This window comes from Astatotilapia calliptera, chromosome 4, assembly GCF_900246225.1.
Source record: "Astatotilapia calliptera chromosome 4, fAstCal1.2, whole genome shotgun sequence".
Classification (NCBI taxonomy): domain Eukaryota; kingdom Metazoa; phylum Chordata; class Actinopteri; order Cichliformes; family Cichlidae; genus Astatotilapia; species Astatotilapia calliptera.
The window spans coordinates 10665683-10690534 of NC_039305.1; the positions used below are offsets into that span (position 1 = coordinate 10665683).

At 40.5% G+C, this 24852-nt stretch overlaps 2 protein-coding genes across 4 annotated transcripts; one reads left to right on the plus strand and one right to left on the minus strand.

The window, feature by feature from the left end:
- The first annotated feature begins 509 nt into the window (after window positions 1-509).
- On the plus strand, window positions 510-24680 carry LOC113020547 (immunoglobulin superfamily member 10-like). Of its 3 annotated transcripts, XM_026164605.1 has the most exons (6): window positions 510-727; window positions 19654-19929; window positions 20042-20070; window positions 20188-20359; window positions 20456-20719; window positions 24314-24680. In XM_026164605.1, the coding sequence occupies exons 1-6, from the start codon at window positions 682-684 to the stop codon at window positions 24493-24495; spliced, it is 969 nt and encodes a 322-aa protein (XP_026020390.1). In that variant the 5' UTR covers window positions 510-681; the 3' UTR covers window positions 24496-24680. The 3 variants fall into 3 exon arrangements, with proteins under 3 accessions (XP_026020390.1, XP_026020387.1, XP_026020389.1); XM_026164602.1 differs by having other exon boundaries at window positions 20042-20359; XM_026164604.1 differs by lacking the exon at window positions 24314-24680 and adding an exon at window positions 20809-21610 and having other exon boundaries at window positions 20042-20359.
- On the minus strand, window positions 11569-14788 carry LOC113020546 (protein NYNRIN-like). Its single transcript, XM_026164601.1, has one exon. It carries the CDS (start codon window positions 14769-14771, stop codon window positions 11814-11816), a length of 2958 nt encoding a protein of 985 aa, XP_026020386.1. The 5' UTR covers window positions 14772-14788; the 3' UTR covers window positions 11569-11813.
- Window positions 24681-24852: the final 172 nt, after the last annotated feature.

Below are 24852 nucleotides of genomic sequence, written 5' to 3' on the forward strand. Positions count from 1 at the left end.
TGAACTAATCATGTGATTCAGGTGTGTTGACCCAGGGTGAGATCTAAAACCTGCAGCCCTCGTGGACTGGGCTTGGGGACCCTGCTCTAAAACCTTGTTGGCTTTGCAACCAACCTTGTAGCTGGCATGACAGTCATACAGAGAAGAAACCATATACTTGCAAGTGAAGCACTCATTGTAATCTAATAACTATTCATTATGTCAGTCATAAATTAGTACTTGTGGACTGTGATTTGAATCATTTTAAATTTGCACAGAGTTGTTTTCAGACTGTCTGCACTAAAATTCACAAAAATGGTACAAAAAAGTCCAGTAAGTGGAGCAGGGCTCCTTCCCTGTCTTGTAATTTGCAGAAGTACGAGTATTCTCAGAGGGACTGTTAGACTGCTGGTGTTAAATCGGAACAACAGACGCCGCAACTTGTCTGCAAGTGTGTGTGTTGTGTTTTTTTTTTTTTTCTTTTCTTTAGTTTGTTGGTTTTTTGGGGGGGCGGGGTTCTTCACAAGACTAGTATGGCTTTTTTGAGTTCTCTTTTCTTGAACAGTACAGGCTAGAATAGATTTGCCTCTGGCTAAAGAAGACTTACTGTATCTGCATCTACCAAAATATCCATCTGTTAATCTCGGACTCAGGAGGAAAGTTCTGAACTTTGATGCACTTGTGAACACATCTGTTGAAGCCATGATGTGGCGGCCCTTCATCTTCAGCTGCATAATCGCATGCACAGGTGGGTCTGTTTTGTTTGGTTGCTTGTTTTTGCTGTGCTTGTTGCTTTGTTATATAGTTACCATATTATATTTCTATAGTTTTAACACAAAGTCCAGTTCCTCTTCAGGAGAAAACCTTCAACCACATTAGCACTGGTCATAAGCTTTTTATTTCTTCAGATTATCAGTTTAATTTAAATCCACTTTATGAAGTCATTATCTAAAATCTTTAGCATTTATCACTTGGAGTCTTTCTAGTGTAAATTTGCTGCCTCCAAAAACAAACAACCCCCAAAAGCCTAGCAGCTGTTATATTTTAGATATTGTCCTATTATTTACTAAGTTGCAGGTCATTAGACATTTGACCAGAAGTCTTCAATCCAAATATGCTACAAATTGCTTCTTTCATTGCAGTAATTCAATGAATGGATCATTATTTAGCAACTCTAAAGCAGCTAAAGTATTTTAGAGACTAAAGTGACCAAATTATATTATAATTTTATATTGGGACTTACTTTTAGTCTGTGTTTGTTTTTATTATATCTATCATTTTTCCTTTATCCTATTTTAAGACATTTACAGATTTTCTAAAAATATTTTAATGTAATTTAGTATGACTTATTCTTTATGCAAAAAAAGTACTTCGCCGTTTCATCTCACTTTCAACATTTAGTTTGTGCCTCAAGGCCTCTGTAGCTCCATCATTATCTCTTAACCTCCAAATCTTCCATTATGTTAAGTATCAGTAAAACTATTGTTGAAAACACGCAGTTCTTTGAATCTTTGGGCTGAAGGAGGGACAATACTCGGTGTATCAATGCTCAATCAACAATCATTTATTTCCATACAATTCACAATAAGAGCATTACAACGTCCGGACGGGAGAGATGCTACCAGAGGGTCAGGCACATGTCTCAAAATGGTGACGGGTTGCTCAGCTTTTTATAGTCTCTAGTGGCCCCCAGCTAGTCGTAAAAGCCAAAACATCACATTTTTTCTCTGTTACAGCGCCTAAGTTATGACCTCGGCAGTTGTTTCTCTGCTTTCTGTAAGGTGGGGGTGTGGAATGTGGTCTGTCTATCTCCCCTGTCTTTAGACACAGAGTCTCTTGCTTACAACCTTCTCTTCATGATTCAACAATTAAGCATGTCAAGAAAACAGTGTAACACATTCCCAGCAGATCAAGGATACAGAGTGATGCACATTTATCTAATGAACTAATATGTGAATATGTTCTGTTAACTCAAAAGTATAATGAGAACTAAACTACATACAGATCACACACTCTATTTTAAAGGGTATAATATGATCTACAGCAGTATTCTAATTCAACTACTTTGATTACATATATAAGGTAACATATAATAACAGAATAATATCACAATACCCTCTTTTGATCTCTCATTAAAGAGATCACTAATAACAAGCACTTCAGCGTTGCAAGGTCCTGGTTTTCTTGATCCTGAGGCCCTCTGTCCCCCTTTAACGGGTGGACCATATGGGGGATGACCTCTGTGTTCACGCAGTTCAGATGCAAGCAAAGTTAGATTTACAACCATAACAGCAGTTACAGATGACACTCCCATCACTCCCCATTTTCCCACAGCTTTATTTTGGTGCTCCAGTTTTCCACTCCCATTTTAATGCCCCCTTATACCTTTCAAATGTACTTAGACTAGAACCTCTGTCTAAGGAGCTTTTAACCTTTATTTTTATTGCTGCAGCTACCAGTGTCTTCCAGTTGGGTGATTCTCAGCTTCTTTCTTCGACCTCCGGGGTTAGACCACCCTTTAGTCATTGCACAGTTCTGGGGATTATTCCGCCCCGATTTCAAACAAGGATCTGTGTGTTTTGGGTTCACCGGCGTGTCCCCCTTTTTGCCAAGAGCCTCTCGAACCTCGTTGGTCTGGTGTTCCTGGTTTTCGCCAACCCCTTCATGGTTATTGCTGTGTTTGTGGGATCCATCTTCTCCAGGAGCCCAAACGTCATGACACTTGACCCCAGTTGCTGTCTCGGCAGTCCCTACATCTGTCTCTGCTGTGAAGGGTCCTCACATCTCCGTGTCCCCGTCTGGTGTCTGTTCCTTTCTCTGCAAGAGACATAAAACCAAAACACCTCTCTCCCTAGCCTTGATAATCTAATATTGTTATCCATTGTTGTTCTAATGATTCAAATTTGGTTTAAAATATTATGTTCAGGACCTATTCTAATCATAATCTATGTGTGTGTAAAAGAAATCAAAAATTAGTGAACCCTTTCTAAGTCTAACACATTATAAGCTTAAGTTTTACCATAGCTAAATTATTAAACACAGAAATACGTCATAAGATGTTCATAAAACCATTGTTTGATGTTCGGACTCAACTCCCCCTTTTTGACACACTCCCATGTGTCAATTCATTGGAGCTAGACACTTAAAAGAGAAGGTTAGTGACATCATATCTGGTAACTGGTCCATCCAGAGCTGTAACATTTTGAAATGTACATACAACAAGCCAAACCACACCTTGGTCACACCAACCCTTTTCTGCCCCGAAGATGTCCAATGCCATCCTAGTATGGACTGTCAAAAGTGGCTTTAACGCTGACTATCCTGACAATCCATTTTATAACGTTTCCTGGTCAGATTTGCCAATCTCTGCACCAGGGTTGTAATAGTTTTGCAATTTTCATCAGTTTATATTAGTTTTTACCAATTGTTTGCTAGTTTAGTGTAGTTTTTATTTTCTGAAAATCCTTAGTTTCAATTTAGTTTTATTTGTGTTTTGCAAAAATTAAGTGTAACAAAATCCCAGTCCCATCATATCAGTCATACTCTTCTGGTTATCCTTGGGTGTTGAGACTAATAACTATTAACTCTTGCCGCACCGTGTGGTCCTAATTTTGGTTCAAGTGAATTGATAACCTTTTGAAGGCGATTGTTTCACACCTTTATTTAGATGTCCCAGTCCTGTTGTCTCGGGATACATCACACTGCCTTATCTGGGGTTAGCTGTTTTCTGGGGATGCGGGTTGAGTGGGTGAGCTCTTCAAGGAGGGGGAGTGTGCTCCCCCTGATGAGGTCTTCTAGGTAAGCTAGGTTAACCTTCTTGTGTGGGCTTTTCAAGTGCACTTTAAGGTTAGTGGGACTTTTAGTTTTATAAATGTCCCTCATGACCCCCTGATGACCCAGTATTTCATTTTTGCACACTGTAGTACACATTTTAGTTTTTGCTTGTAGCTCGCATACTCTACTTGCCACTCCTCTAATTTCTGATGTTTCTTAGAGAGGGCAACAGTACCTTTAAAATTATATCACATGTGTGGGGGTGTGGCCTTGCCAATTGTTTTGCCCACCTTTTCAAAATGTCTGGCGTGCCCACTAGCACATTTCATGGAAAAAGAAAGGTAAGCTTGATATTTACATTTAAAATGTTTTGTTAAACTCAAATTTTTATTTTATTCTTTTTTGCAAGTACCCCTCCTCGGTGGCGAGAAACTGCTGGTGTGGTCAAGTAGGTGCTCTAGAAACAAACGCTCAGGACAGAACAGTTATCAGTCATGTACTTCCTACAAATTTTGCATATGTTTTATTCCATATTGATCCTCTGAGTGTAATGGTACATTTTAATTTGAATTTATCCAAACTAAACACAATATTTTCTTTATTTACTTTGCTCTTGTTCTTTTGCAGTACCACATCCTATCAAATGTCCCTGTCAATTATATTCTACATCTAATAACTTACTATTTCAAGTGAGAACCTAAATCACGTGGACCAATGTTTATTATGGCATATCTCTATTCTGAATGTGGCCAGTCATTCATAGGTATTGTTCAATTTTGGCGATTTTCCTCTATAAAATTTAATTGACTTTTTACAGTGGCCTGCTGTGGTTAATAATAACATATTCCTGTCATGAGTGGTATCAATAGTTATCTCCACTGTAGCATTTGGCATTCCCAATAATATAACATGATACCTTAATCAAAACACAGCTAATATAGCACAGTTTTCTTAATGCAAACATCAGTAACTCAAAATCAGCAACCACAGTGTTAAGTCTGCAGTTCATACTTATGTGAAGCTAGAGTCTCCTCCTCCAGTCTCTCTTATCCTCCTGCTCCTGAAAAAACAAAACAAAACAAAGCGAAGCATCCACCCTTCTCTTGTCGGCTGGGTGACTTGTTTATTGGCATTTACTAATCCTAAAGTGGGTGCAGTCATTGTCTCAGTATCAAGTCAGTCAAAACTTTTAGTTGTCAGTCCATCCCAGTCCATTCACATGCATACCTCCCTACACATTCATACCAGATGTTGCTGATAATGGAGTCTCCCGCGCAACCTATTCGAGCCTCCATCACCAGCAAGATGACGTCATCATTTTAAAGGAAAACAATTCCTTGTTGTTTTTTTGGGCCGGATTGACTCGGTGCAATCCTTTTAGACTCAGAACTTCTCAGTGTTCCCTATAAGTGAATTTCTCCCAAGCCAATTACAATCATGGAGAAGCACACTTTGCAACTGTTTTTGTAAGAATATTTTATAGCGCTTTAAATTTCAATCTTTCAGGCCTTGTTTAAAGAGCTGATTGTTAAATCATGAACTCACAAAATATCAACATATCACCATATCACCATATCACCACCGGTGGATCACACCTCTCAGATGTTTTTTTTTTCTCCAGTGCACTGTAACAAAAACGAAAACAGACATAACCAACAAAATACTACTAAAATAACACAAACTAGGGCCCGTTGCAGACATGTCCAAGCATAAAACTATCCCTCTCTCGCTTACGAGAAAGAACACAAGCCAAAGCTCACTGATAAAATCAAGCTAGCGCTAAACAAAACCAAACAATCAACCAGAAATTCACAGGAACATTTTGCTTCCTGCCGGGACAATATTGTGTGGGAATGAGAACCTCAGGTGCCGTAACACCTTTTGTTCCTCCTTGAATTAAAACTCAATCACAGAAAATGCCGTACTCCAACCTAACCTTACACTATTAATTCATCATTTTCACCCTGTGCCACTATTCCTCATCAGGGCTGTGTGAAGCACAGCAAAGAATTCAGTCAAGGCCTTGAGCCATAAACAGACATCACGCACAGACATTGTTTTCATAACCAAACCGTTTTAGAGCTTATTCCTAAAATCTACATAAATTCCTTCTAGGTGACATATAACACATTCTAAGTAATCAATGGCTCCTCATAAAAATTATGCATTGGGATGTTTGTGTGCAGCATTTTGCATATCAGCATAAGCAAAGCATTCTTCATTGCATCAGCGTGTATGTGTGTGTGCGTGTGGATCACTCTTCATTGCACAAGCGTGTGCATGTGTATGTGTGTGCATCACTTCTCGGTGAATCAACATTCCCGTGTGTGTGTGTGTGTGTGTTTGTGTTCATCACTTTCCTGTTCTGGTGTTCTGGGTAAACCACGGCCTGAAGCGTGCCCTGGGGTCCTGCCCCCCCTCCTTTTTCAGTTTGTTTGCGACCATTGCTGCTGCTGCTGCTCAAAATTCAGTCCATCCTGGTTCTGACCCCAATTGGGGCAGTCCTTTCTCCAGTGTCGATGTTCACCGCAGGTGAAACCTGCATCTTCTTCTGTGTTTTTTGTCCATTCTGAGGTGCCTTCTGTCCTCAGTTACTCCTCTTGTCTCGGTCACGCCCTTTTTCGCCACCCGATCATCCGTGTTGGTCCATCACTGTCCTGCACAGTGTGAATGCAAAGTTATCAAGGTCAGCATTCTTTCGCTCGGCCTTACTTTTCATTCGGGCTTGGCGGGCGTCTCGTCACAGCTCTGTCAGCTGACGCAGTCTGGGAATTTTTCCCCCGTGTAGTGAAACGGGCCTTAGGTTTAGTGCTCTCCGTCTCTGCTGCATGAGATCACATTCCTGCAGGTCTGTTGACATTCTCAGGTCGTTGTTGTGGGTCCAGCTGTTGCAGCATTTGGTCAGGGTCACGTATGGGGGAGAGCAGGAGTCCAGTCAGCCTCGGCTTTCAGGGCCGGCAAAGCAGCCTGTAATTAAATATGTATAGAAAAACAAGAACAAAACAAAACAAAAACAAACAAAAAACAAAAACAAACGAACAGGAAAATGTTGTTGTGTTGGCTGTGTTATTCAGAGGGGAGGCAATGGGGCCAGGCCCTGTGTCAGCCTTCTCTCCCCCTTTTTTTGTTTTTTGTCTCCCGATATAATCAACTCCTAACCCACCAAGTTGACAGGACAACACAGGTACATATTAAAATTCTTAAGATCATGTTTAAAAGCCCAAAAAAGGAACTTTCTTTCATTCAGTAATCACTTTTATTAATCAATCAACAGAAAACATGTCACAATTTGAATCTTTTAACCACTAAATTTGTTGTGTCTTGCCTGGTTGGTTAGACCAGTGTTCCTTTTTTTTTTTTTTTTAGTTACATTGTTGTCCTGCAACCCAGAGGGTTTCTTTGTCAGTAATGTATAGACTTCATCATTTAAGTATGTTAATTTTTCTTTAACCTTGCTGGAAAATCTTCACGTGTTCATGAGTGTAAGCTGTTTCTTCATTGCGTGTATGTGCATTTGTATAAAAGCAGGTTAATTTTATCTTTTCTCAAACTAGGCGTTACCTTAAAAGGAGCCTTTCTCTCAGATTTCTCTGCTTGTGTGTGTTTTTGTTTCACCTTTTTGTTGTGATGCTCCGGACGCCTTCCCAACCTCCACAAGTCCGTTGGCCCCAATTTTATGTGTTAAAACTTCTCCTCTAATTCTCTCCTCGCTGCTGTCTTTTTCACAGCTGCTGATTCGTGCTGGGTGTGGTTCCCATTACCTATAATTTTGCTTCGGCCGCTGTGCTTGTGGGGGCAGTTGGTCCAGGTCCGCAGCTTCCTGTATTAACACACTAAGAGATTTATTTTAATTTCATTTTCATCACTTTTAAACCGATAAGCAGGCAACACGCCTACCTTGACAGCGTAAACTGTACGCCAGTCTCCCAACACATTCCTCTCTCTACTCCTCCATAATTCTCCACTGCACACCTCTTACTATCTCTCCTTTTTATTTTTATTACACCACAGAGTAATACACCCAATTATGCCCGTCTATCTCTATGTGGCTCCAAATTCCCTCTTTATTCTAATTTCACACTCGTCAGGGGACAGGCACACAACAATTTCAACCACTGAAACGAGGAATTCAACCTTTTTATATTTCTTTACTAATCTAGACTCAACGTTTGGTCGCAAAATGTGTCTTGTTCTAGTCCGGAATAAATGTGAACCCGTGATTACACGGCCGTTCCAGTGTTATTTCCGTAGCTATGCGGGGGCCCTCACCTCCCCAAGTCACCACCTCGGCACCCGGACGCCGCCGGTCCTGGCCAAGCGTCCCCGGACAGGAGGGTCGCCACTCCTAGGGCAAAGTTCCACAGGTACACTAGGCATCAACCTTTGATCCTAAAATGTGTATTTGCTCTAATGTCCTCCTAATCAAACACATTAACCGTCACTGTCACTGTGTTCACGCTTCACACTCCACACAAAACACACTCAGAGCGCGCCTCAGTCACACTCTCCCTCAGTGCGCGCTTCACCCACAAGACAGCACCCAGAGCGCGCCTCGCAGCTTCACACACACTCTCTCACCCAGAGCGCGCTTTGACACTCACACACAACACTTTTCCTCAGCGGGAATTTTACACAGAAACCTCTGAGCTCAACTATTAGATCTTCTGAAAGCACACTGCACCATAGACCAAAATACCCTTTTGAAGGAAATTGCCGTCCCGGGTTTCCTCCGTGGCGTGAGCGATAAGCAGAGTTTCGTCCTTTCCTTATAAGATTCCTAATTATTTAAAGTAACACTCAGGTATGCCGTTCAGCTGGGTTAGTTACGATATCGGGAGCAGTTAGGAGAACAAAGTGATACAGAAACTGTTCAGATTGCTTTCCCAGAATCAACTCAAAGGTTTATTTGATACACAGCAGTTTATATAGAGAAAAAAAAGGTTCGTGTGTCAGCTTTCCCAGTTCAAACCGGTACAGACTAAATAAGGAAACGTCTTCCTGCCTTCTGAGCAAAGTATCCCTTGTGTAGTTTATCAGTTCAGCTATAATTTATGATCATCCCAGCAAAATACACTCCTAGACATAAAATACAGAGTTCTTTCATTAGTGAATTCTGAAACAAACCACCTAGCCTTTAACGAGCCTTTTCCAGGAGATAAAGAAAAAGGGAGGATGGGAGTAAGGAAGTGGTCTCATCTCTGTGGTGTTTTCGACCTTGAGGTACCAGCTTGTGAGTCCTACACATTAATTCTTGGGTCACATAGAAAGAGAAAAACAACTAGTATATGGGCCTTATTGAGTAACAGTTTTCCTGTATAAAACAATATCCTGTAAATGCTTACCGTGGTATCAAAATATCATAACAGTTCTCCCCTTTTATCATGTAATGATAACATAGTATAAAGACAGAATGTAATAACATAATATAAAGATAAATCATAAATGTGAAACAAATCATAAATGTAACTAGTCCTTCGAGTGAGCTTAATATCAAAATTGGAAAAAGAAGAAAAGAAAAAGAAGAAAACGTCATTCTCTTCTTTGACAATTGAGTAATTCACAATCTAATGCTCAATACATACATCAGGATCATCGATGACATCTGACACATAATCTGGGTCAATTTGTGCCAATTGCAAATACATTGAAGTAGCTGTACTAGTAGCTATACGGGTTATCATTGAACGTACACAGGGTACCACACAACAGACAATAATCATCAAAAACAAAATAATACATGCTACAATGGTTACAAAAGCTACAATTAGTTCCTTCCATTTTCCAAACGTGTCCTGCAGCCACTTGTCTAGCCACTGACCGTGACCTGCATTGGCTCTTAGTTCTATCTGTAATGCTTCAAGTTTATTCATAGCTTGTGTGAATGAACCGTTAGGGGCGGTATTATTGGGAATGAAAGTACAACAAACATCTCCGAACATCGCACAAACACCTCCTTTCTCAGCTAACAGCATGTCTAAGGCCATCCTATTTTGCATGGTCATTAGAGAGGTAGCAGACATCTGTTCTCCTAGGGCCTTAAGGGCCGTATTGGTCAAATTAGTAAGTCTTTGCTGATTGTAATAAACATAATTGATCCAGGCTACATTTTTGTTTACCTGTATATGCGGTATTAGTGAGACAAACCCTGCGGATATTTCCCCTTGTGCCTTTAATTCCCTTGGTATCCCGCGTGGAACCCCTATAGCATCTATGTAAACGTTATGTGAGTAAGTGGAGCGTCTTGTACGTTTGCTGGATACAGGCAGATCTGAGGTTTGTTGTATTAGTAGTTCTTGAGCTAAAGTTACTAGACTGCAGGTACCGGTCCAATTAACAGGTAAAGCCACTCTAAGGGTATTATTGCACATCCAATAAGCATGTGGGATTGGTCTGGTCAGGCGCGAAGCTGTAAAGCCTTTTAATATGCCTCCCCAGTACGAGTCGTTTAGTGTGTTGGGCGAATGCAGGATTGTGGAGTTATCTGAATGCGTACTTATATATGCATATAGATAAGAAAACATATGTCTATGTTGTGTCCTGTCAACACTTGCTGCTAGCCATGTTTCGTTACAGCGTGCTCCTGGAGAGTCAGAAAAAAAATGTATAGTTTTGCGCGTCATAATTTATGTTTTCAAGTTTTGGTCGGTGTATGCATGTCATCAAGATATTTGGGTGATGGCGCACCTGTTTTGGGGGCGAAAGAGGTTCAGTGCGGTCTTCGGGGCGCTTCATTGGGTTACAGGGGTGGGTAGAGTCGTTAATCATGCTGACATCCTTACTAGAGACTTGTCCTGTGTATATGAGTAAACAATCTAAAGGACTTAGTTCTACACGCACCGCTTCAATCAGGGTTACTGTTAAGGGCCCCTTTTCATCATTTTTGAATAGCATCTTTGTCAGGGGAAAACCTGAGATTGGGTATCCCACTATAACCTGTTCTGGATTACCCTTTGAACAGACATAACAATTGCTGTTTCCTAAATCACGAGCAGCTGTTCTAGCATTTTCATACCAGGAGTTGACTCCTACTCTAGAGGGTGCATAAAATGGTTTATTAGTGGCGTCTATGTTGCCATTTACTGATTTTAGGGAACGTGAAGAGTGCATTAAGTAGGTGTCTTGCAAAATAGAGCATGAAGTATCGTCAGCAAAATATGACCTGCAGAAATGTGAACATGGTTGCAGTTTACAATACAACATAGCAAAGAAAAATCCTAAGGTTAATGCGATAAGTATGATAAATAACCTAAATATATAAGAAAAACAGTTCTTCAGTCGTCTTCTGGCCTGGTCCCAGGTTCGAGAGACATTGAATAAGGGCCGCATGATGACAATGGGCATTTCATTTTCTCCATTATCAGGATGGAGTGAGTCTAGCTTTATCAGGTTAGACATCATGTGGTACTTTTGGCTTTCTATTCCTGCTGGATGTTCGAGTACCTTGCTGTGGCTCTTTCAGACGTTGTGTGTTAATCAGTGATTGCGTGTGTGCACTGGATCCGGGCGCTGGCTCGCCTGAGATGTCATCTACCCGTGTGTGTTTATTTGCTCTAGTTCCGGGCGCTGGCTCGCCGGAGATGTCGTCTGCTTGATCCGACGCCTGAGATGGTCCGATTGGGCTGGTCTTAACCCTGCTGGCATGAATCCACTGAGGTTGTCCGTCCGTAAGGATGCAGGTTCTCGTCACTGCCAGTACAGTCTGGGGGCTGGAAAACGCGGCCTCCCCGAGTGTTCTTGGTTTTAGTGACTTCACTAACACCGCGTCCCCTGGTCTCCACTTGTGGGTTGGATCTGTGGAGGGGAGAGGCTGGGAGAGACAAACTTTCTGATAGTTATTATTCAGTGTTTCTACCAGATTGTGGACATAGTCGGACAATGCAGTGTCTATGTCCCCTTCCAATAGCGGTGCCCCTCTGGAAGCTGACCATGGTGTTGGAAATGGTCTTCCCATGATTATTTCAAATGGAGATAATTTGGTTGCTGCGGATGGAGTCATTCTAATCTCACAGAGGATTTGAGGAAGTAGTTTGATCCAGGTCATTCCTGTTTCTATCATTGCTTTAGTCAGGCGATTTTTTTATGGTCCTATTCATTCTTTCTACAACTCCTGAACTCTGAGGATGGTATGGCACATGATATTTCCAGTCTATTCCTAGAGTTTTAGTACACTTTTGAATTACTTCTGATGTAAATGAAGGTCCTCTATCACTGTTAATTTGGTGAGGTATTCCGAATCTGGGTATTATTTCATTGCACAACTTTTGACAGACTACTTCTGCAGTTTCTTTTGAGGTTGGATAAGCTTCTACCCATTTACTAAATTGATCCACTATTACCAGTAAGTACTTGATGCTTCCTTGTGCTGGCATGTGTGTGAAATCAATTTGTAATGTATGAAATGGAAAATCTGGTTGTGGTAAATGCTGATGTTCTGCTTTTGGTCTTCCTACATTAGTTCGTGCACATGTTAGACAGGTTGCTAATATGCTTTTTACTGCATGCAATGTTTTCTCAATTACAAATCTTGATTTTATTGCCCCTATTACCCCTCTTTGTCCGACATGACTCACACCGTGAAAATGTCGGACAAGGACTGGCAGCAGGGAAGATGGGAGGGCAATCAAACCCTCAAGGTTTTTATATAGGCCATCTCTGTCATCTAAGGTACAGCCATTATTCTCCCAATAGGTGTAATCACAGGCAGATGCTTGCTCTTGTATGAATTTTAAATCAACATTTGTGTCTAAATAGTCTGGGAGTGTAACAAGTGGCAGCTGTAGGGGCACAGATAATACTTCCTGTGGAGGTGGGAGCTGTGATGCAGCTGCAGCTTTTGCTGTCACGTCTGCTAAAGCATTACCTGTTGCTTCGTCTGTGTCAGCTGTACTGTGTCCTTTCGTTTTTACAACTGCAACGGCCGATGGCAGCTGTATAGCCTGCAAAAGTCTCTGCACAAGATCAGAATTAGCAATCGGTTTTCCATCAGCAGATCTAAATCCTCTTTGTCTCCACAATGTGCCAAAGTCATGTACGACGCCAAACGCATAGCGGCTGTCTGTGTAAATTGTCACACGCTTATCCAAGTGGAGCTCACAGGCGCGTATTAAAGCCATGAGCTCTGCTTTTTGTGCTGAGTGAAATGGTAATGAGTGAGCCTCTAGTATGATGTCAGGCAATGTCACCACTGAATAGCCACAAAGAAATGAGTTGTCATTCGGCCTTGAACAGGACCCGTCCACATAAACCGTGGCTGAGTCTGGGATAGGTGTTTGCTCTAAATCTGGACGTGGTGCTGTGGATTCCTGTATACGTGTCATGCAGTCATGAACACCAAGCCTGTCTGAGCCATCCTGTCGGTCAGAAGAACACAGCATATGGATCAATAAATGTGCTGGTGAATTGGGTGTGCTGCTCGCTTTTATGGTGAGGTTTGCTGTGGAGGTCAGTGTAGCTTCATAACCTGAGCGACGTTGTGCAGTCATGTGTTGTGTAGTTATGTTTGCTAGAATGGTCGTGACCTGGTGATTGGTGTGTAGAATAGTGTCATGTGAGAGTGTAAGCTTCTCGCAGTCCCTTATCATGATAGAGCAAGCTGCTACTGCTCTCAGGCAGGCCGGCATCCCCTGAACTACTGCTGGCAATACCTTTGAATAGAAGGCTACTGGGCGGTAGCCACTGCCATGCTCTTGGGCCAGTACACCTGTGCAGGTCGTGCCGTTCTCTGTAACGTACAGATGGAAAGGTAAGTGGTAGTCAGGCAGACCCAAACAAGGGGCGGAGGTCAGCGCTCCCTTCAATGCATTGAAAGAGGCAGTCATTTCTGTGGACCACAGTATTCGAGGAAGCTTGTCTTTTTTGCAGCATTCACGCAGAATGTGGTCATGAAAAGAACAGTCTGGTATCCACTGTCTGCAATAGTTCACCATGCCCAGGAAGGACAACATTTCCTTCTGTGTAGTAGGCCGAGGGACGGAGGTCACAGCTTTGACCCTGTCTGCAGTCATGGAACGTTTTCCGTGAGACAGTGTAAATCCCAAATATTGAACAGAAGTCTGACAGTACTGCATTTTCTTTGCAGATGCTTTGTGGCCAGTCTTTTGGAGGTGCTGGAGAAGCATGTGTGTGGCAGTTTGACACAATTCCTCACTTGGAGCACAGAGGAGGAGATCGTCCACATACTGGATCAGAGTACAGCCCTCAGGAGGAGTAAAGCTGTCCAGGGTAGCACGGATCACCATTGAGAAAGCAGCAGGGCTGTCTATCATGCCTTGAGGCAGACGAGTCCAAGTGTACTGCTTATTTCTATGTGTGAATGCAAATAACGGCTGTGTGTCTTCATGCACAGGCACTGAGAAAAAGGCAGAGCATAAATCCACCACGGTAAAATGTGTGGCTGTGGATGGAATACATGTCAATATGCTGGGGACGTCTGGAACCAGAGGTGGCAAAGGGATAATGACTGCATTAATTTGTCTTAAGTCTTGTGTAAAACGCCATACGCCAGGTTTGTTAGGCTTTGGCACAGGATTGACAGGAGTATTATATGGAGATACTGTAGGCTTTATCACTCCTGTAGTCAATAAATCTCCTATGATGACATCTAGGGCTGAGGCTTTTTCGACAGAAATGGGATACTGCTTGACATATACTGGCTTATTGTTTTTTAGCTGTGCGTGATAAGGTATACAGTCAATAAATCCTACATCATTCTCACCTTTAGACCACAGTGTCATATTCTGGTATTCAGCTGGCAACGTAAGTGCAGAAATAGTACAGTGGATAGGATAGGTTAGATCTATGTGACGACATGGTGTAGTTATGTCATAACCTATGTCTGAGTTATGTGACAAAACCACTGTTTGGCCTTCACTTGTGTGAGCAGTTATCATGTTGTTGAACAGTGTGAGAGAAACAAAAGTGTGGCTCCCAGTCATGGGATTACCTGTTAGTGGCGTCTGTACACGTTTTTGGCACAGTGTGTGTCGTGGAATACCAGACAAAAAGGATGTTGAGTTCATTCTCTGCTGAGGGTCCAGCTGACACAGAGGATGTTCCTTCTCCATCATGTCGGTACATAGGGCAGAGAAAACATAAGCTGTTATCAGTGTCAGCAAACATTTCACCCTTTATGTTAAATTAAATACACAAATTCATTTTTGCTTTGGGTGTCTGCGGCTGCTGGAAAACTGAGCTAAATTTGCACCTCTAGCTTGTCCAACAGTGCATAAAGCGTTTTATGAATACTAGGATAGATTCATCAGGCTTCTGTTTACACATAGTTACTGCATTTAAGTCAATTTTGTCTCTGGACATTGTTAGCAGGAATTTCTTTAGATTCTTAAAGAAATCGGTGATTTTGTCATTATTTACCCACAAAAACTCTGCAGTTGTGGATGCTTTATCATGCTTTGGGTCTAATTCACCTATCTCTTCTATGAGTTGTGACTCGGTTACTCCAGGAATGCATTGACACAATATGTACCTGTAATCCGGACCACCCAAATGGTGATATCTGGTACTTCTCTGTAGTGCAGAGACAAAGGCTGTAGGATTTTTAAGAGGATTGGGAAGCTCTTTAATAGTTGTCACTAATTCTGAGATTTTAGGGGGCTGAATACAACACTGATCTCCTATTATCATAAAGGGGTAGGCGTCATTAACGTCACTAGATTTTGGGTCTGTTTGTTTACTACCGCGAGTGTTGGCGTAAGGACCTTTGTCATTCCGGCTTTGTTTTTCCTTTTTTCCTTTTAGATAAGTCTTTATTAAAGTTCGGGTAACAGGTATTTCTTTAGCTACCTCTAAACCTCTAGCTACGATATCATGGCGTTTCATGTGGGTGTCTATCGTGGACACTGCCTGATGCAAAAGTTTTTCTTCATAGACGTCTAAATTGTTTTTCATAAGTTCCTCACATTCTTCTTTCAAAAGTTTTTCTCTCTTTCTATGTTCTGCTAATTCTTCCTCGCGGCGTATATATTGTTTTTCCTGATCTTGTTCAATTAGGTGGCTGAGACCCGTTGCATGTGATTCAGGTTTTGTGTCACTGTCTTTTAAGCTGGTTGGATCAAAGCGCTGACGTTGTTTGCATGCAGCTGCTGCAGCAACTATTAATTCGGTCTCATCTTCGTAAGGCGGCGGGGCTGTGGGCTGAATGGCTGAGCATGCAAGACTAGCTTTTCCCGCGGTAGATTTATTTTCTATGCTGGAGCCTGCACTAGTTTTATTTGATGTTAAAGCATCTACACCTGGTTCCGGTCCCTTTTTCCATAGCGGTAACATTTGATGCATCACGTCGCGGCATTCTATCATATATTTTCTACAGGACTTTTTAAGCAGACTACTTTTCTTATCACAAATGATATTCAACATTTCTACTGACCTGTTTTCTGGCGATAATCGTTCGGGATAAGGCTCCGGAAATAAGTTAGAATGCATTGAACTTATAGTCCGTAAGTTGTAAACAAAGTCAGTCACATAAGCACTCCCGCATGTTCTGGATACGTAATCATGGAAGTCTTCGCCGATTCGTGGACGTGGGTTACACGTAACCGGAAATGGGAGTCGTACTGAGCTGTTGTTTGAGACTTTAAATTTAATTTTTTTTGGTTTTACAGGTAATTTTGATTTTTTATCGGACTTGTCTGTGGTTTTTGAATTATTCTGACCCATGTTCAGTGACTTCCAGAGGGGTTTACACGCTTGAAGGATTTATGTTAGTATTTTAGCTGCGGCACAGCTGAGGTCACTTTAAATTTATTGCTAGCAATTTTTTGTTTGTGTGAGCAACTCTCACTTAGCGAGCAACTTCTCGCTTAACGAGCAACTTCTCGTAAAACAACAGGCAACTTCCTGTGTCTTTCTGCTTTTAATTTACTGCTTTTAACCCTTGTATGGTAATCGGGTCTGTAAGACCCGTTCAACTTCTCCCTGTGTCACTCTTTGGTGAGCAACTTCTCACTTAACGAGAAGTATTTAAGACAACAGGCAACTTCCTGTGTCACTCTTTGGTGAGCAACTTCTCACTTAACGAGAAGTATTTAAGACAACAGGCAACTTCCTGTGTCACTCTTTCTGAGTGAGCAACTTAAACAAAATTAAAATATTCAAGACAACAGGCAACTTCCTGTGTCCACCAACACCACACAAGGGTTAATTTACTTTATTCGGGGACTGAGGAAGACAGTCAGTGTATCTCTCTGGATCACTAAGTGAAACTTCGTCAGCATATCCCGTTTTTTTATGGATCGATCACTGAGAGAGGTATAATAGGTCTTTATATAAATATGAAAGACGCATATTTACCTTCTGTCAGCCATCCCACTTCTGACACCAAAATTGAAGGAAATTGCCGTCCCGGGTTTCCTCCGTGGCGTGAGCGATAAGCAGAGTTTCGTCCTTTCCTTATAAGATTCCTAATTATTTAAAGTAACACTCAGGTATGCCGTTCAGCTGGGTTAGTTACGATATCGGGAGCAGTTAGGAGAACAAAGTGATACAGAAACTGTTCAGATTGCTTTCCCAGAATCAACTCAAAGGTTTATTTGATACACAGCAGTTTATATAGAGAAAAAAAAGGTTCGTGTGTCAGCTTTCCCAGTTCAAACCGGTACAGACTAAATAAGGAAACGTCTTCCTGCCTTCTGAGCAAAGTATCCCTTGTGTAGTTTATCAGTTCAGCTATAATTTATGATCATCCCAGCAAAATACACTCCTAGACATAAAATACAGAGTTCTTTCATTAGTGAATTCTGAAACAAACCACCTAGCCTTTAACGAGCCTTTTCCAGGAGATAAAGAAAAAGGGAGGATGGGAGTAAGGAAGTGGTCTCATCTCTGTGGTGTTTTCGACCTTGAGGTACCAGCTTGTGAGTCCTACACATTAATTCTTGGGTCACATAGAAAGAGAAAAACAACTAGTATATGGGCCTTATTGAGTAACAGTTTTCCTGTATAAAACAATATCCTGTAAATGCTTACCGTGGTATCAAAATATCATAACACCTTTTCTCTGCGCTTATGACCGCCACAACGGAGCAAAGTCGCATCATAAAAGTGATGCTTGCATCCCCGAAGTTATACCAGACATCATAAACCAGGTTTTGCTCTATGTACTTCTTGGCAAGTAAAATTTTACTTTGTTTTATGACCGCAGCCCATTAAAAAAAAAACTCGACTGACGCCACAAACCACCGTCAAACCTCTGTTCAATGTACTAAAATTAGCACCAACCACTACTGCACTTCACGGCCGCATATCACCGGAACACGCCGTATCATAAACCAAACCTACGGACGTGTTTCGCTCTCGCGTTGCCAGTGTTTAACCGCACCGTGAAGCCAGCATCTGCTTTTCCTTAAATCAACTTCTATTTCACAGCCGGCAAGAGCCAGGACGTAACCGACATCATAAACAAACTTCAAACCTCGACTTCAATGTACTGAACTTATGGCCGCGTCTTCAGAATAAATTCTAACGTATTATTGCTACAGAAGCCAGTATTAGACAAAATTAAATGTGGAAGGTAAAGTGGCTGCACTCTAGTCCAACGTAGTATGTTATTAGTATCTCGGTAGAAGCAGTTTATTTAACACCCTGGAATTCAGCCTCAACTTATGTTGTTAGTATCTTGCGCCAAAAACCAGACACCGACAAATTTACTGTGAAAATACATGTGACTCAGTGAACAGATTAATTTGGAAAGCCCAATATGCACATTTGGTATTTATAATACAACAGGCTGTGCTTACCTTTCTGTTTTAGGCCGGCCTTCTGTTCACTTTGCCCCACGATCTCACCAAAGGCCAAATCTACACCTCCTCAGCACACCAAAGATCCGGGTCACACGGCACCAAGTTGTTGAAAACAAGCAGTTCTTTGAATCTTTGGGCTGAAGGAAGGACAATACTCGGTGTATCAATGCTCAATCAACAATCATTTATTTCCATACAATTCACAATAAGAGCATTACAACGTCCGGACGGGAGAGATGCTACCAGAGGGTCAGGCACATGTCTCAAAATGGTGACGGGTTGCTCAGCTTTTTATAGTCTCTAGTGGCCCCCAGCTAGTCGTAAAAGCCAAAACATCACATTTTTTCTTTGTTACAGCGCCTAAGTTATGACCTCGGCAGTTGTTTCTCTGCTTTCTGTAAGGTGGGGGTGTGGAATGTGGTCTGTCTATCTCCCCTGTCTTTAGACACAGAGTCTCCTGCTTACAACCTTCTCTTCATGATTCAACAATTAAGCATGTCAAGAAAACAGTGTAACACATTCCCAGCAGATCAAGGATACAGAGTGATGCACATTTATCTAATGAACTAATATGTGAATATGTTCTGTTAACTCAAAAGTATAATGAGAACTAAACTACATACAGATCACACACTCTATTTTAAAGGGTATAATATGATCTACAGCAGTATTCTAATTCAACTACTTTGATTACATATATAAGGTAACATATAATAACAGAATAATATCACACTATGAATGTTGTAACAGAGGAACACAAACAATTTCATGGTTTTTACAATAAAAAATATGTCCATCTATATTTTAAATCCAGAGTTATGAACAGTGTGATCAAAAATCAAACCACTCTTGAAACTTAAATGGGAGGGGGCAGTATATTACAACCACCCAAGTTGCAATATTGTCCATGCATCTATTCTTGTCCGCTTATCGTTATCAGGGTCACCTAGCCCATCTGCCATAGGGCGAAAGCCAGGGTACACCCTGGACAGATCGCCAGTCTGTCGCAAGGCTGACACAGAGAGACAGGCAACCATTTGCACTCACATTAACATTCACCTAACTCAGATGGTAGAGTGAAACTCATCATACGCCTTAAGTCCCTTACTCCCAGTATTATTGTTTTATTTTATTTATTTATTTTTAGGAAAGCTTGTGAGCACTTCCTGTCCATTAGAACTTAGCCCTCCTAGAGTTGTGGTAAGGTTTGGAGACTCCTTCTCAGCAAACTGCACCTCATCATCTGACCAGACTGAAGGAATGGGATGGGAGTCACCCTTTGGAGGAGTGGACTTTACCCAGGGTGTTTCTTCTCTTCCCTTTAAAATTGACTCTGTGCCAGAATGGAAGATGGAGCCAATATGTTATGTGAATTTCCGTGATGGTGATCAGTGTACAGAGGTTTTACCAGTCACTGTTTATAGTGAGTAGCCTTAATTTGGTCTAACATTTCTAAGAAGGTCATCGTTATTATATTTTCACTGATTAACTTTGAGTCATTTTATTATTATTTTTTAAATTATTTTCTTTTTCAGAAATGCCAGACAGTGCGTCTCTGAAGAATGTACGTACAGTGGAAGAAGGCCGACAGTTTGCCATACAGTGTGATGTTGTTAATGTTGCACCAGCAAGAAATCTTTCAGTAGTTTGGCACAAAGGAAATAAGATCTTGTCTTCTCAGACATTTGAAGAGTCCAGTCCATCTCCAGTCAGTAAGTCATCTGTCCTCACTCTGACTGCTCATAGAGATGATGATGGAGCTGAGATCTGGTGTGAAGCAAAGCTGAACCTGTGGCCAAAGGAACAAGGTCCTCCTCCAGTGCGTTCAGAAGCTCATAATGTGAATGTACTCTGTGAGTTAACATGCTCTTAATTTAATCACCACAAGCTTTCATACTGAAAAAATGAGCTTTTCTTTCTTTGTCTGTATTTTGATTGGATGTCCTCAGACCCACCAACCTTCACCAATGATCCAAATGAGAATTTGGAAATGACAGTTGGGAGCAAAATATCTTTAAATTGTACAGCTAAAGGAAATCCAGTACCATCCTACCATTGGCAGTTCCCAAACTTTACACAAGTGTGGTACAGGAGTCATGATGTGAATCATCCTATTTTGACTCCATCATCTAAGTTTCCAGGGGTCTATATCTGCACCGCCTCAAACAGCCAGGGCACTGTGACCAAATACTTTATCATCACCAAAGCTCCACGTAAGTTCTTGGCAGTTCTTTGTCTGTTTAAATCTTTATTTTGGGATTTGCGATTGATTTTATGTAAGAAACTTTCCCATCTCTCACAGGAGATCAAACAATCATCACAGCAATAGTCAGACTACTTGTGGCCTTTGGACTCCTGCTCTTCCTTGCTTTTCTAGTTTTTACGACACACAGAGGCATATTTTCATGCAAGAAAGGCGACTATCTCCAAGGACAACCTACCTCATCAGTACCAGTATAAAACAAATTTGAATGGGTGCATGCTTGTTTTAAAGCTGTAGCTGAAAAAATGCACCATCTTGTCAGCTATCGCTAAAGCTCCACTAATCAAGAGACTGCTGTCCAAACAAACAAATTTAATCTAGCAGAAACGTGTTTAACAGCAACACTATGAGTGTAAACATGTGTATAAACAAAACAGATTAATAATCAGATATCATCCTCAGCTATTCATTTATTTTAACTTTTCGCTGGACAGAAATAAGAAGGAACAAATTTGCCTCTGACTGTCAACTGAAACTTTTTTTCTAATTCTAATTTTAGAAAACCGCTTGTGATTTTTATCAAGTCTTTACGCACGCCTGTGTTTTTCTCTCTCAGAAAACAGGAAATGCAAGACATTTTATTGCATGTTCACATCTTTTCATGTGCTCAATTTAATGTATGATCCACACACATCTTTACAACTTTTAGATATACAATAGAACAGCTTTTATTGTCACTGTTACAAGAACAATGAAAGGCTGTTTGGCATTTCTCCATGTGTGAAGTACGCAATAGCATAAGTATTTACACAATCACAGACAAATTTAAATTTACACAAGAAAGATATGTACAAGTTATACATACCCCTGCAAACATACGGATACACCCATATAAACATACACGCACATACATACATACATACATATATGTATATACACATGTATGCATGCGTACATACATACACACACATATTTCCACGTACGCGCTTACATATATACATATACATACACATATTTTTAAATGTGTAAATCAGGAAATGAGCTGACTTGTTTTCTGCACCACAAAACGGAGGAAAGTTTTATTTTTAATTTAATTGTATGCACGCTTGGTGAAAACTTGATTTGGTTCTTAATTTTGAGCAGTTTCAATGCTTAGAAAAGTAAGTGTGTTTTGTTGTAATCTGTTGTTGTAATGTAATCATAAAAAAACTCATATTTGGATATGATTTTTAAAAAAATTTAATTTCATCCCCATTTCTTAAGAGGGGACAAACACTGAAATCGGAAATCTCTGGTTTTAATTACTCCACTCATCAATTTAACTGTTATTAATGGAAATAAAACACATTTTTTGGGTCTAAACATGCTCAAAAACTTGTATTTTGCACACAGCTGTGGAATTAGTGTAAGGTCTGGTTCATTCCTACGTTTCAGTCATTTCAAGGTGGTAACATTCACTCTTTTTTTAAAAAAATTTATTTTCTATGATTTGATCATTTCATCTAAAAGAGGGCTTGTTAAACTATTAGAAAAATGTTCTGGTTAAACTGAGGATGTTATGCTATAACAATTTTGTTGGGCTTGCTACACATTACTCATTATTTTTCTTAAAAGTAATGCACGTGGGTTAGGGTACATACATGTACGTTATTAATTACTTAACAAAGAAAGTATTACATTCCTTTCCTGTTACTCAGTAAAATGACCTGAAGTGCACTGTCCCATAATTAATGGCTAGCAAAATAAAACTGTGGCTACAGTTCACATACAAGTACAAATACAGGCTACAATGTTATAAGCCTGTCTGCTCATCACTGCCTTTGTTGCCTGTCAAGATACTGGGTCGTGTGACCAAGTTTTTGAGTTTAATGTACCTTTTTTTGTGTTTTCGTTTCAGTTTAGCTCATTTAGTTGCTGTTTTAGTCTTTTGTTTCTTAGATCCCTTTTTCGTCGTCTCCCTGGTTCGTGTGTCTACCTGTCATGTTTCATGTCTGTGTGGTTCTTGTTAAGTTCGTGTCATGTCTACGTCTCCATGTTTCCTGTTCTATCTTGAAAGAGTCTTGTGTTCATTGCTTGTTGTGTTTAGTTTCACTTCCTCCTGTGGTGTCATGTTAATTTGTGTCAGCGTTTCCCCATGTGTGGTCACTTCCCTTGAGCACCCCTTGTATGCATTTAGTCAGTGTGTTTCCGTTCGGTCTGTGTCAGGTCGTCTGTTGTCATCCCCCATGTCATGTTAGTGTGTTTCATGATGATGTTCAGTCTTGGGTGTATCCCTTCACAGTTTCCCTCATGCGCTTTTGCCTTATTGTTTGTAACAGTTTTATATCAGCCACAAGAAGAGGCTCGCTTTTAGTTCATCACAGTTTTGTCGTCCTCCGTGTCCTGCTTTTGGGTCCAGTTTCAAAATTTAATCAGTACACCCCGCCGTGACAGCTGCCTGCTGAAGTTTAGGATCTGACTGCAAAGTGTTTGACTTGCCAAAAGGGATTTCTGATGTTTTTGGGCTTTTATGCCTAGTATATTTAGTCATACTGGTAAAAATACTGTAGTCACCAGGATTTACAAAGTGGTTAGGTATAAAATAAAGAAATGACCTGTTTTGCAAGTATCTTTATGTGTTTGCATTATTGTATGAATATTAAAATCAATATAATCCTTTCTTTTCTTTTTTTTTGTCTTTTTTCTTTTTTTTTCTTTTTTTTTTCCTTTTAAATATAATCCTTTCTGTCCACTTAAACTATATTTTTAAGTCTGTGATTTTACTTTTTCTTTTTTTCAATTTTTGCTTAATTTTAATGACCTTTTTTTTAATTTGGATAAACAATTTTGCATTTCACTAGCGCACTCTTGTGCTGTAACTGAAGAAAAGTAAGTGTAGTAAAAATCTGTAGACCACTTTGTTCTCCTGACACACAAACTAAAATAAGCTAACTGTAGAGCATAGAAAGAAAAAGTGTTTTCATTTGCATTTATAAGATGAAATTAAATGTTTTAGAATTATACTGCAACTTCAACCTCCTGTCCCAGTATCACCAATTCACTCTGGTTGAGAAAATGAAAATCCTGTAAAGGATTAAAAGTTTCTAACATCAACTAAGGTAAAGTGTAAGTCCTCATGGCGGACAATGGGTATTAATCCATACTGCATAGCACAATTAACAACATTGCCTAAAAAAGTATAAACAGTAACAGTCCTGGAAGACACAGTTGAGCTGCATTAGCTGATGATCCTCTCACACCAGCCAACAGAAAATGGTAGGCGGTGTTTTGTTGAGAGTGGGAGGGTCGTTACACATTTGGACATTATTCAGTCTTAGAGCTTCTGCAGTTGTAAATCTTGCTCCTCTAGGTCTGTTAGCTATGTTTCACAGCAAAACATTACCATAGTGATCAGAAAAGAAAATTCACAGTAAAATCAAAGCCTAAATATTAAAAGGATACGCAAATTAATGTATCCATGCATCCAGAATACCAGCAGAGCTGAAATAATGTGCTAAATTTATCATTTTATTATTTTTAATTGTTACTATTTGACCACATGCCGAATTTAAATGTTGCTGTATCATACTATATGCCTATGTTAAGCTTTCCTGTATCATTCTAGGAAAGCCTGTGAGCACTTCCTGTCCATTAGAACTTAGCACTCCTAGAGTTGTGGTAAGGTTTGGAGACTCCTTATCAGCAAACTGCACCTCATCGTCTGACCAGACTGAAGGAATGGGCGGGATGGGAGTCTTCATATGGAGGAGTGGACCTTACCCTGGGCGTCACTTCTCTTCTGTTTAAAATGGACTCTGTGCCAGCGTGGGAGATAGAAGCAATGTGTTATATGAATTCCCGTGATGGTGATCAGTGTACAAAAGTGTTACCGGTCACTGTTTATAGTAAGTAGCCTTAACTTTATCTGAGCACGCAATTTTTAGTATTCACTGAATAACATGAAAATAACATGAATTACAGTTTTTTACAGACGCTAGGACACATTTCTCAATACTTAGGTCACTTTTGCAAAACTCCTCACACAGTGAGCACAACAGAAGTCTATGTGGGCTAAACTGAGGATCAGTTATCATTGTTTTGGCACAAAATGCATTCAATGACTACATCTCTCAAATTTCATGAATTATCTTCTCACTCAGACAC

Excerpts from the sequence above, each read along its gene's own strand:
- LOC113020547 (XM_026164602.1), top strand. The coding sequence starts at position 682 with ATGATGTGGCGGCCCTTCATCTTCAGCTGCATAATCGCATGCACAG. Across the intron at positions 20,360-20,455 it reads TCATAATGTGAATGTACTCT|ACCCACCAACCTTCACCAAT; the intron begins GTGAGTTAACAT and ends GGATGTCCTCAG. Across the intron at positions 20,720-24,313 it reads TATCATCACCAAAGCTCCAC|GAAAGCCTGTGAGCACTTCC; the intron begins GTAAGTTCTTGG and ends GTATCATTCTAG.
- LOC113020546 (XM_026164601.1), bottom strand. The coding sequence starts at position 14,771 with ATGAACTCAACATCCTTTTTGTCTGGTATTCCACGACACACACTGTGC.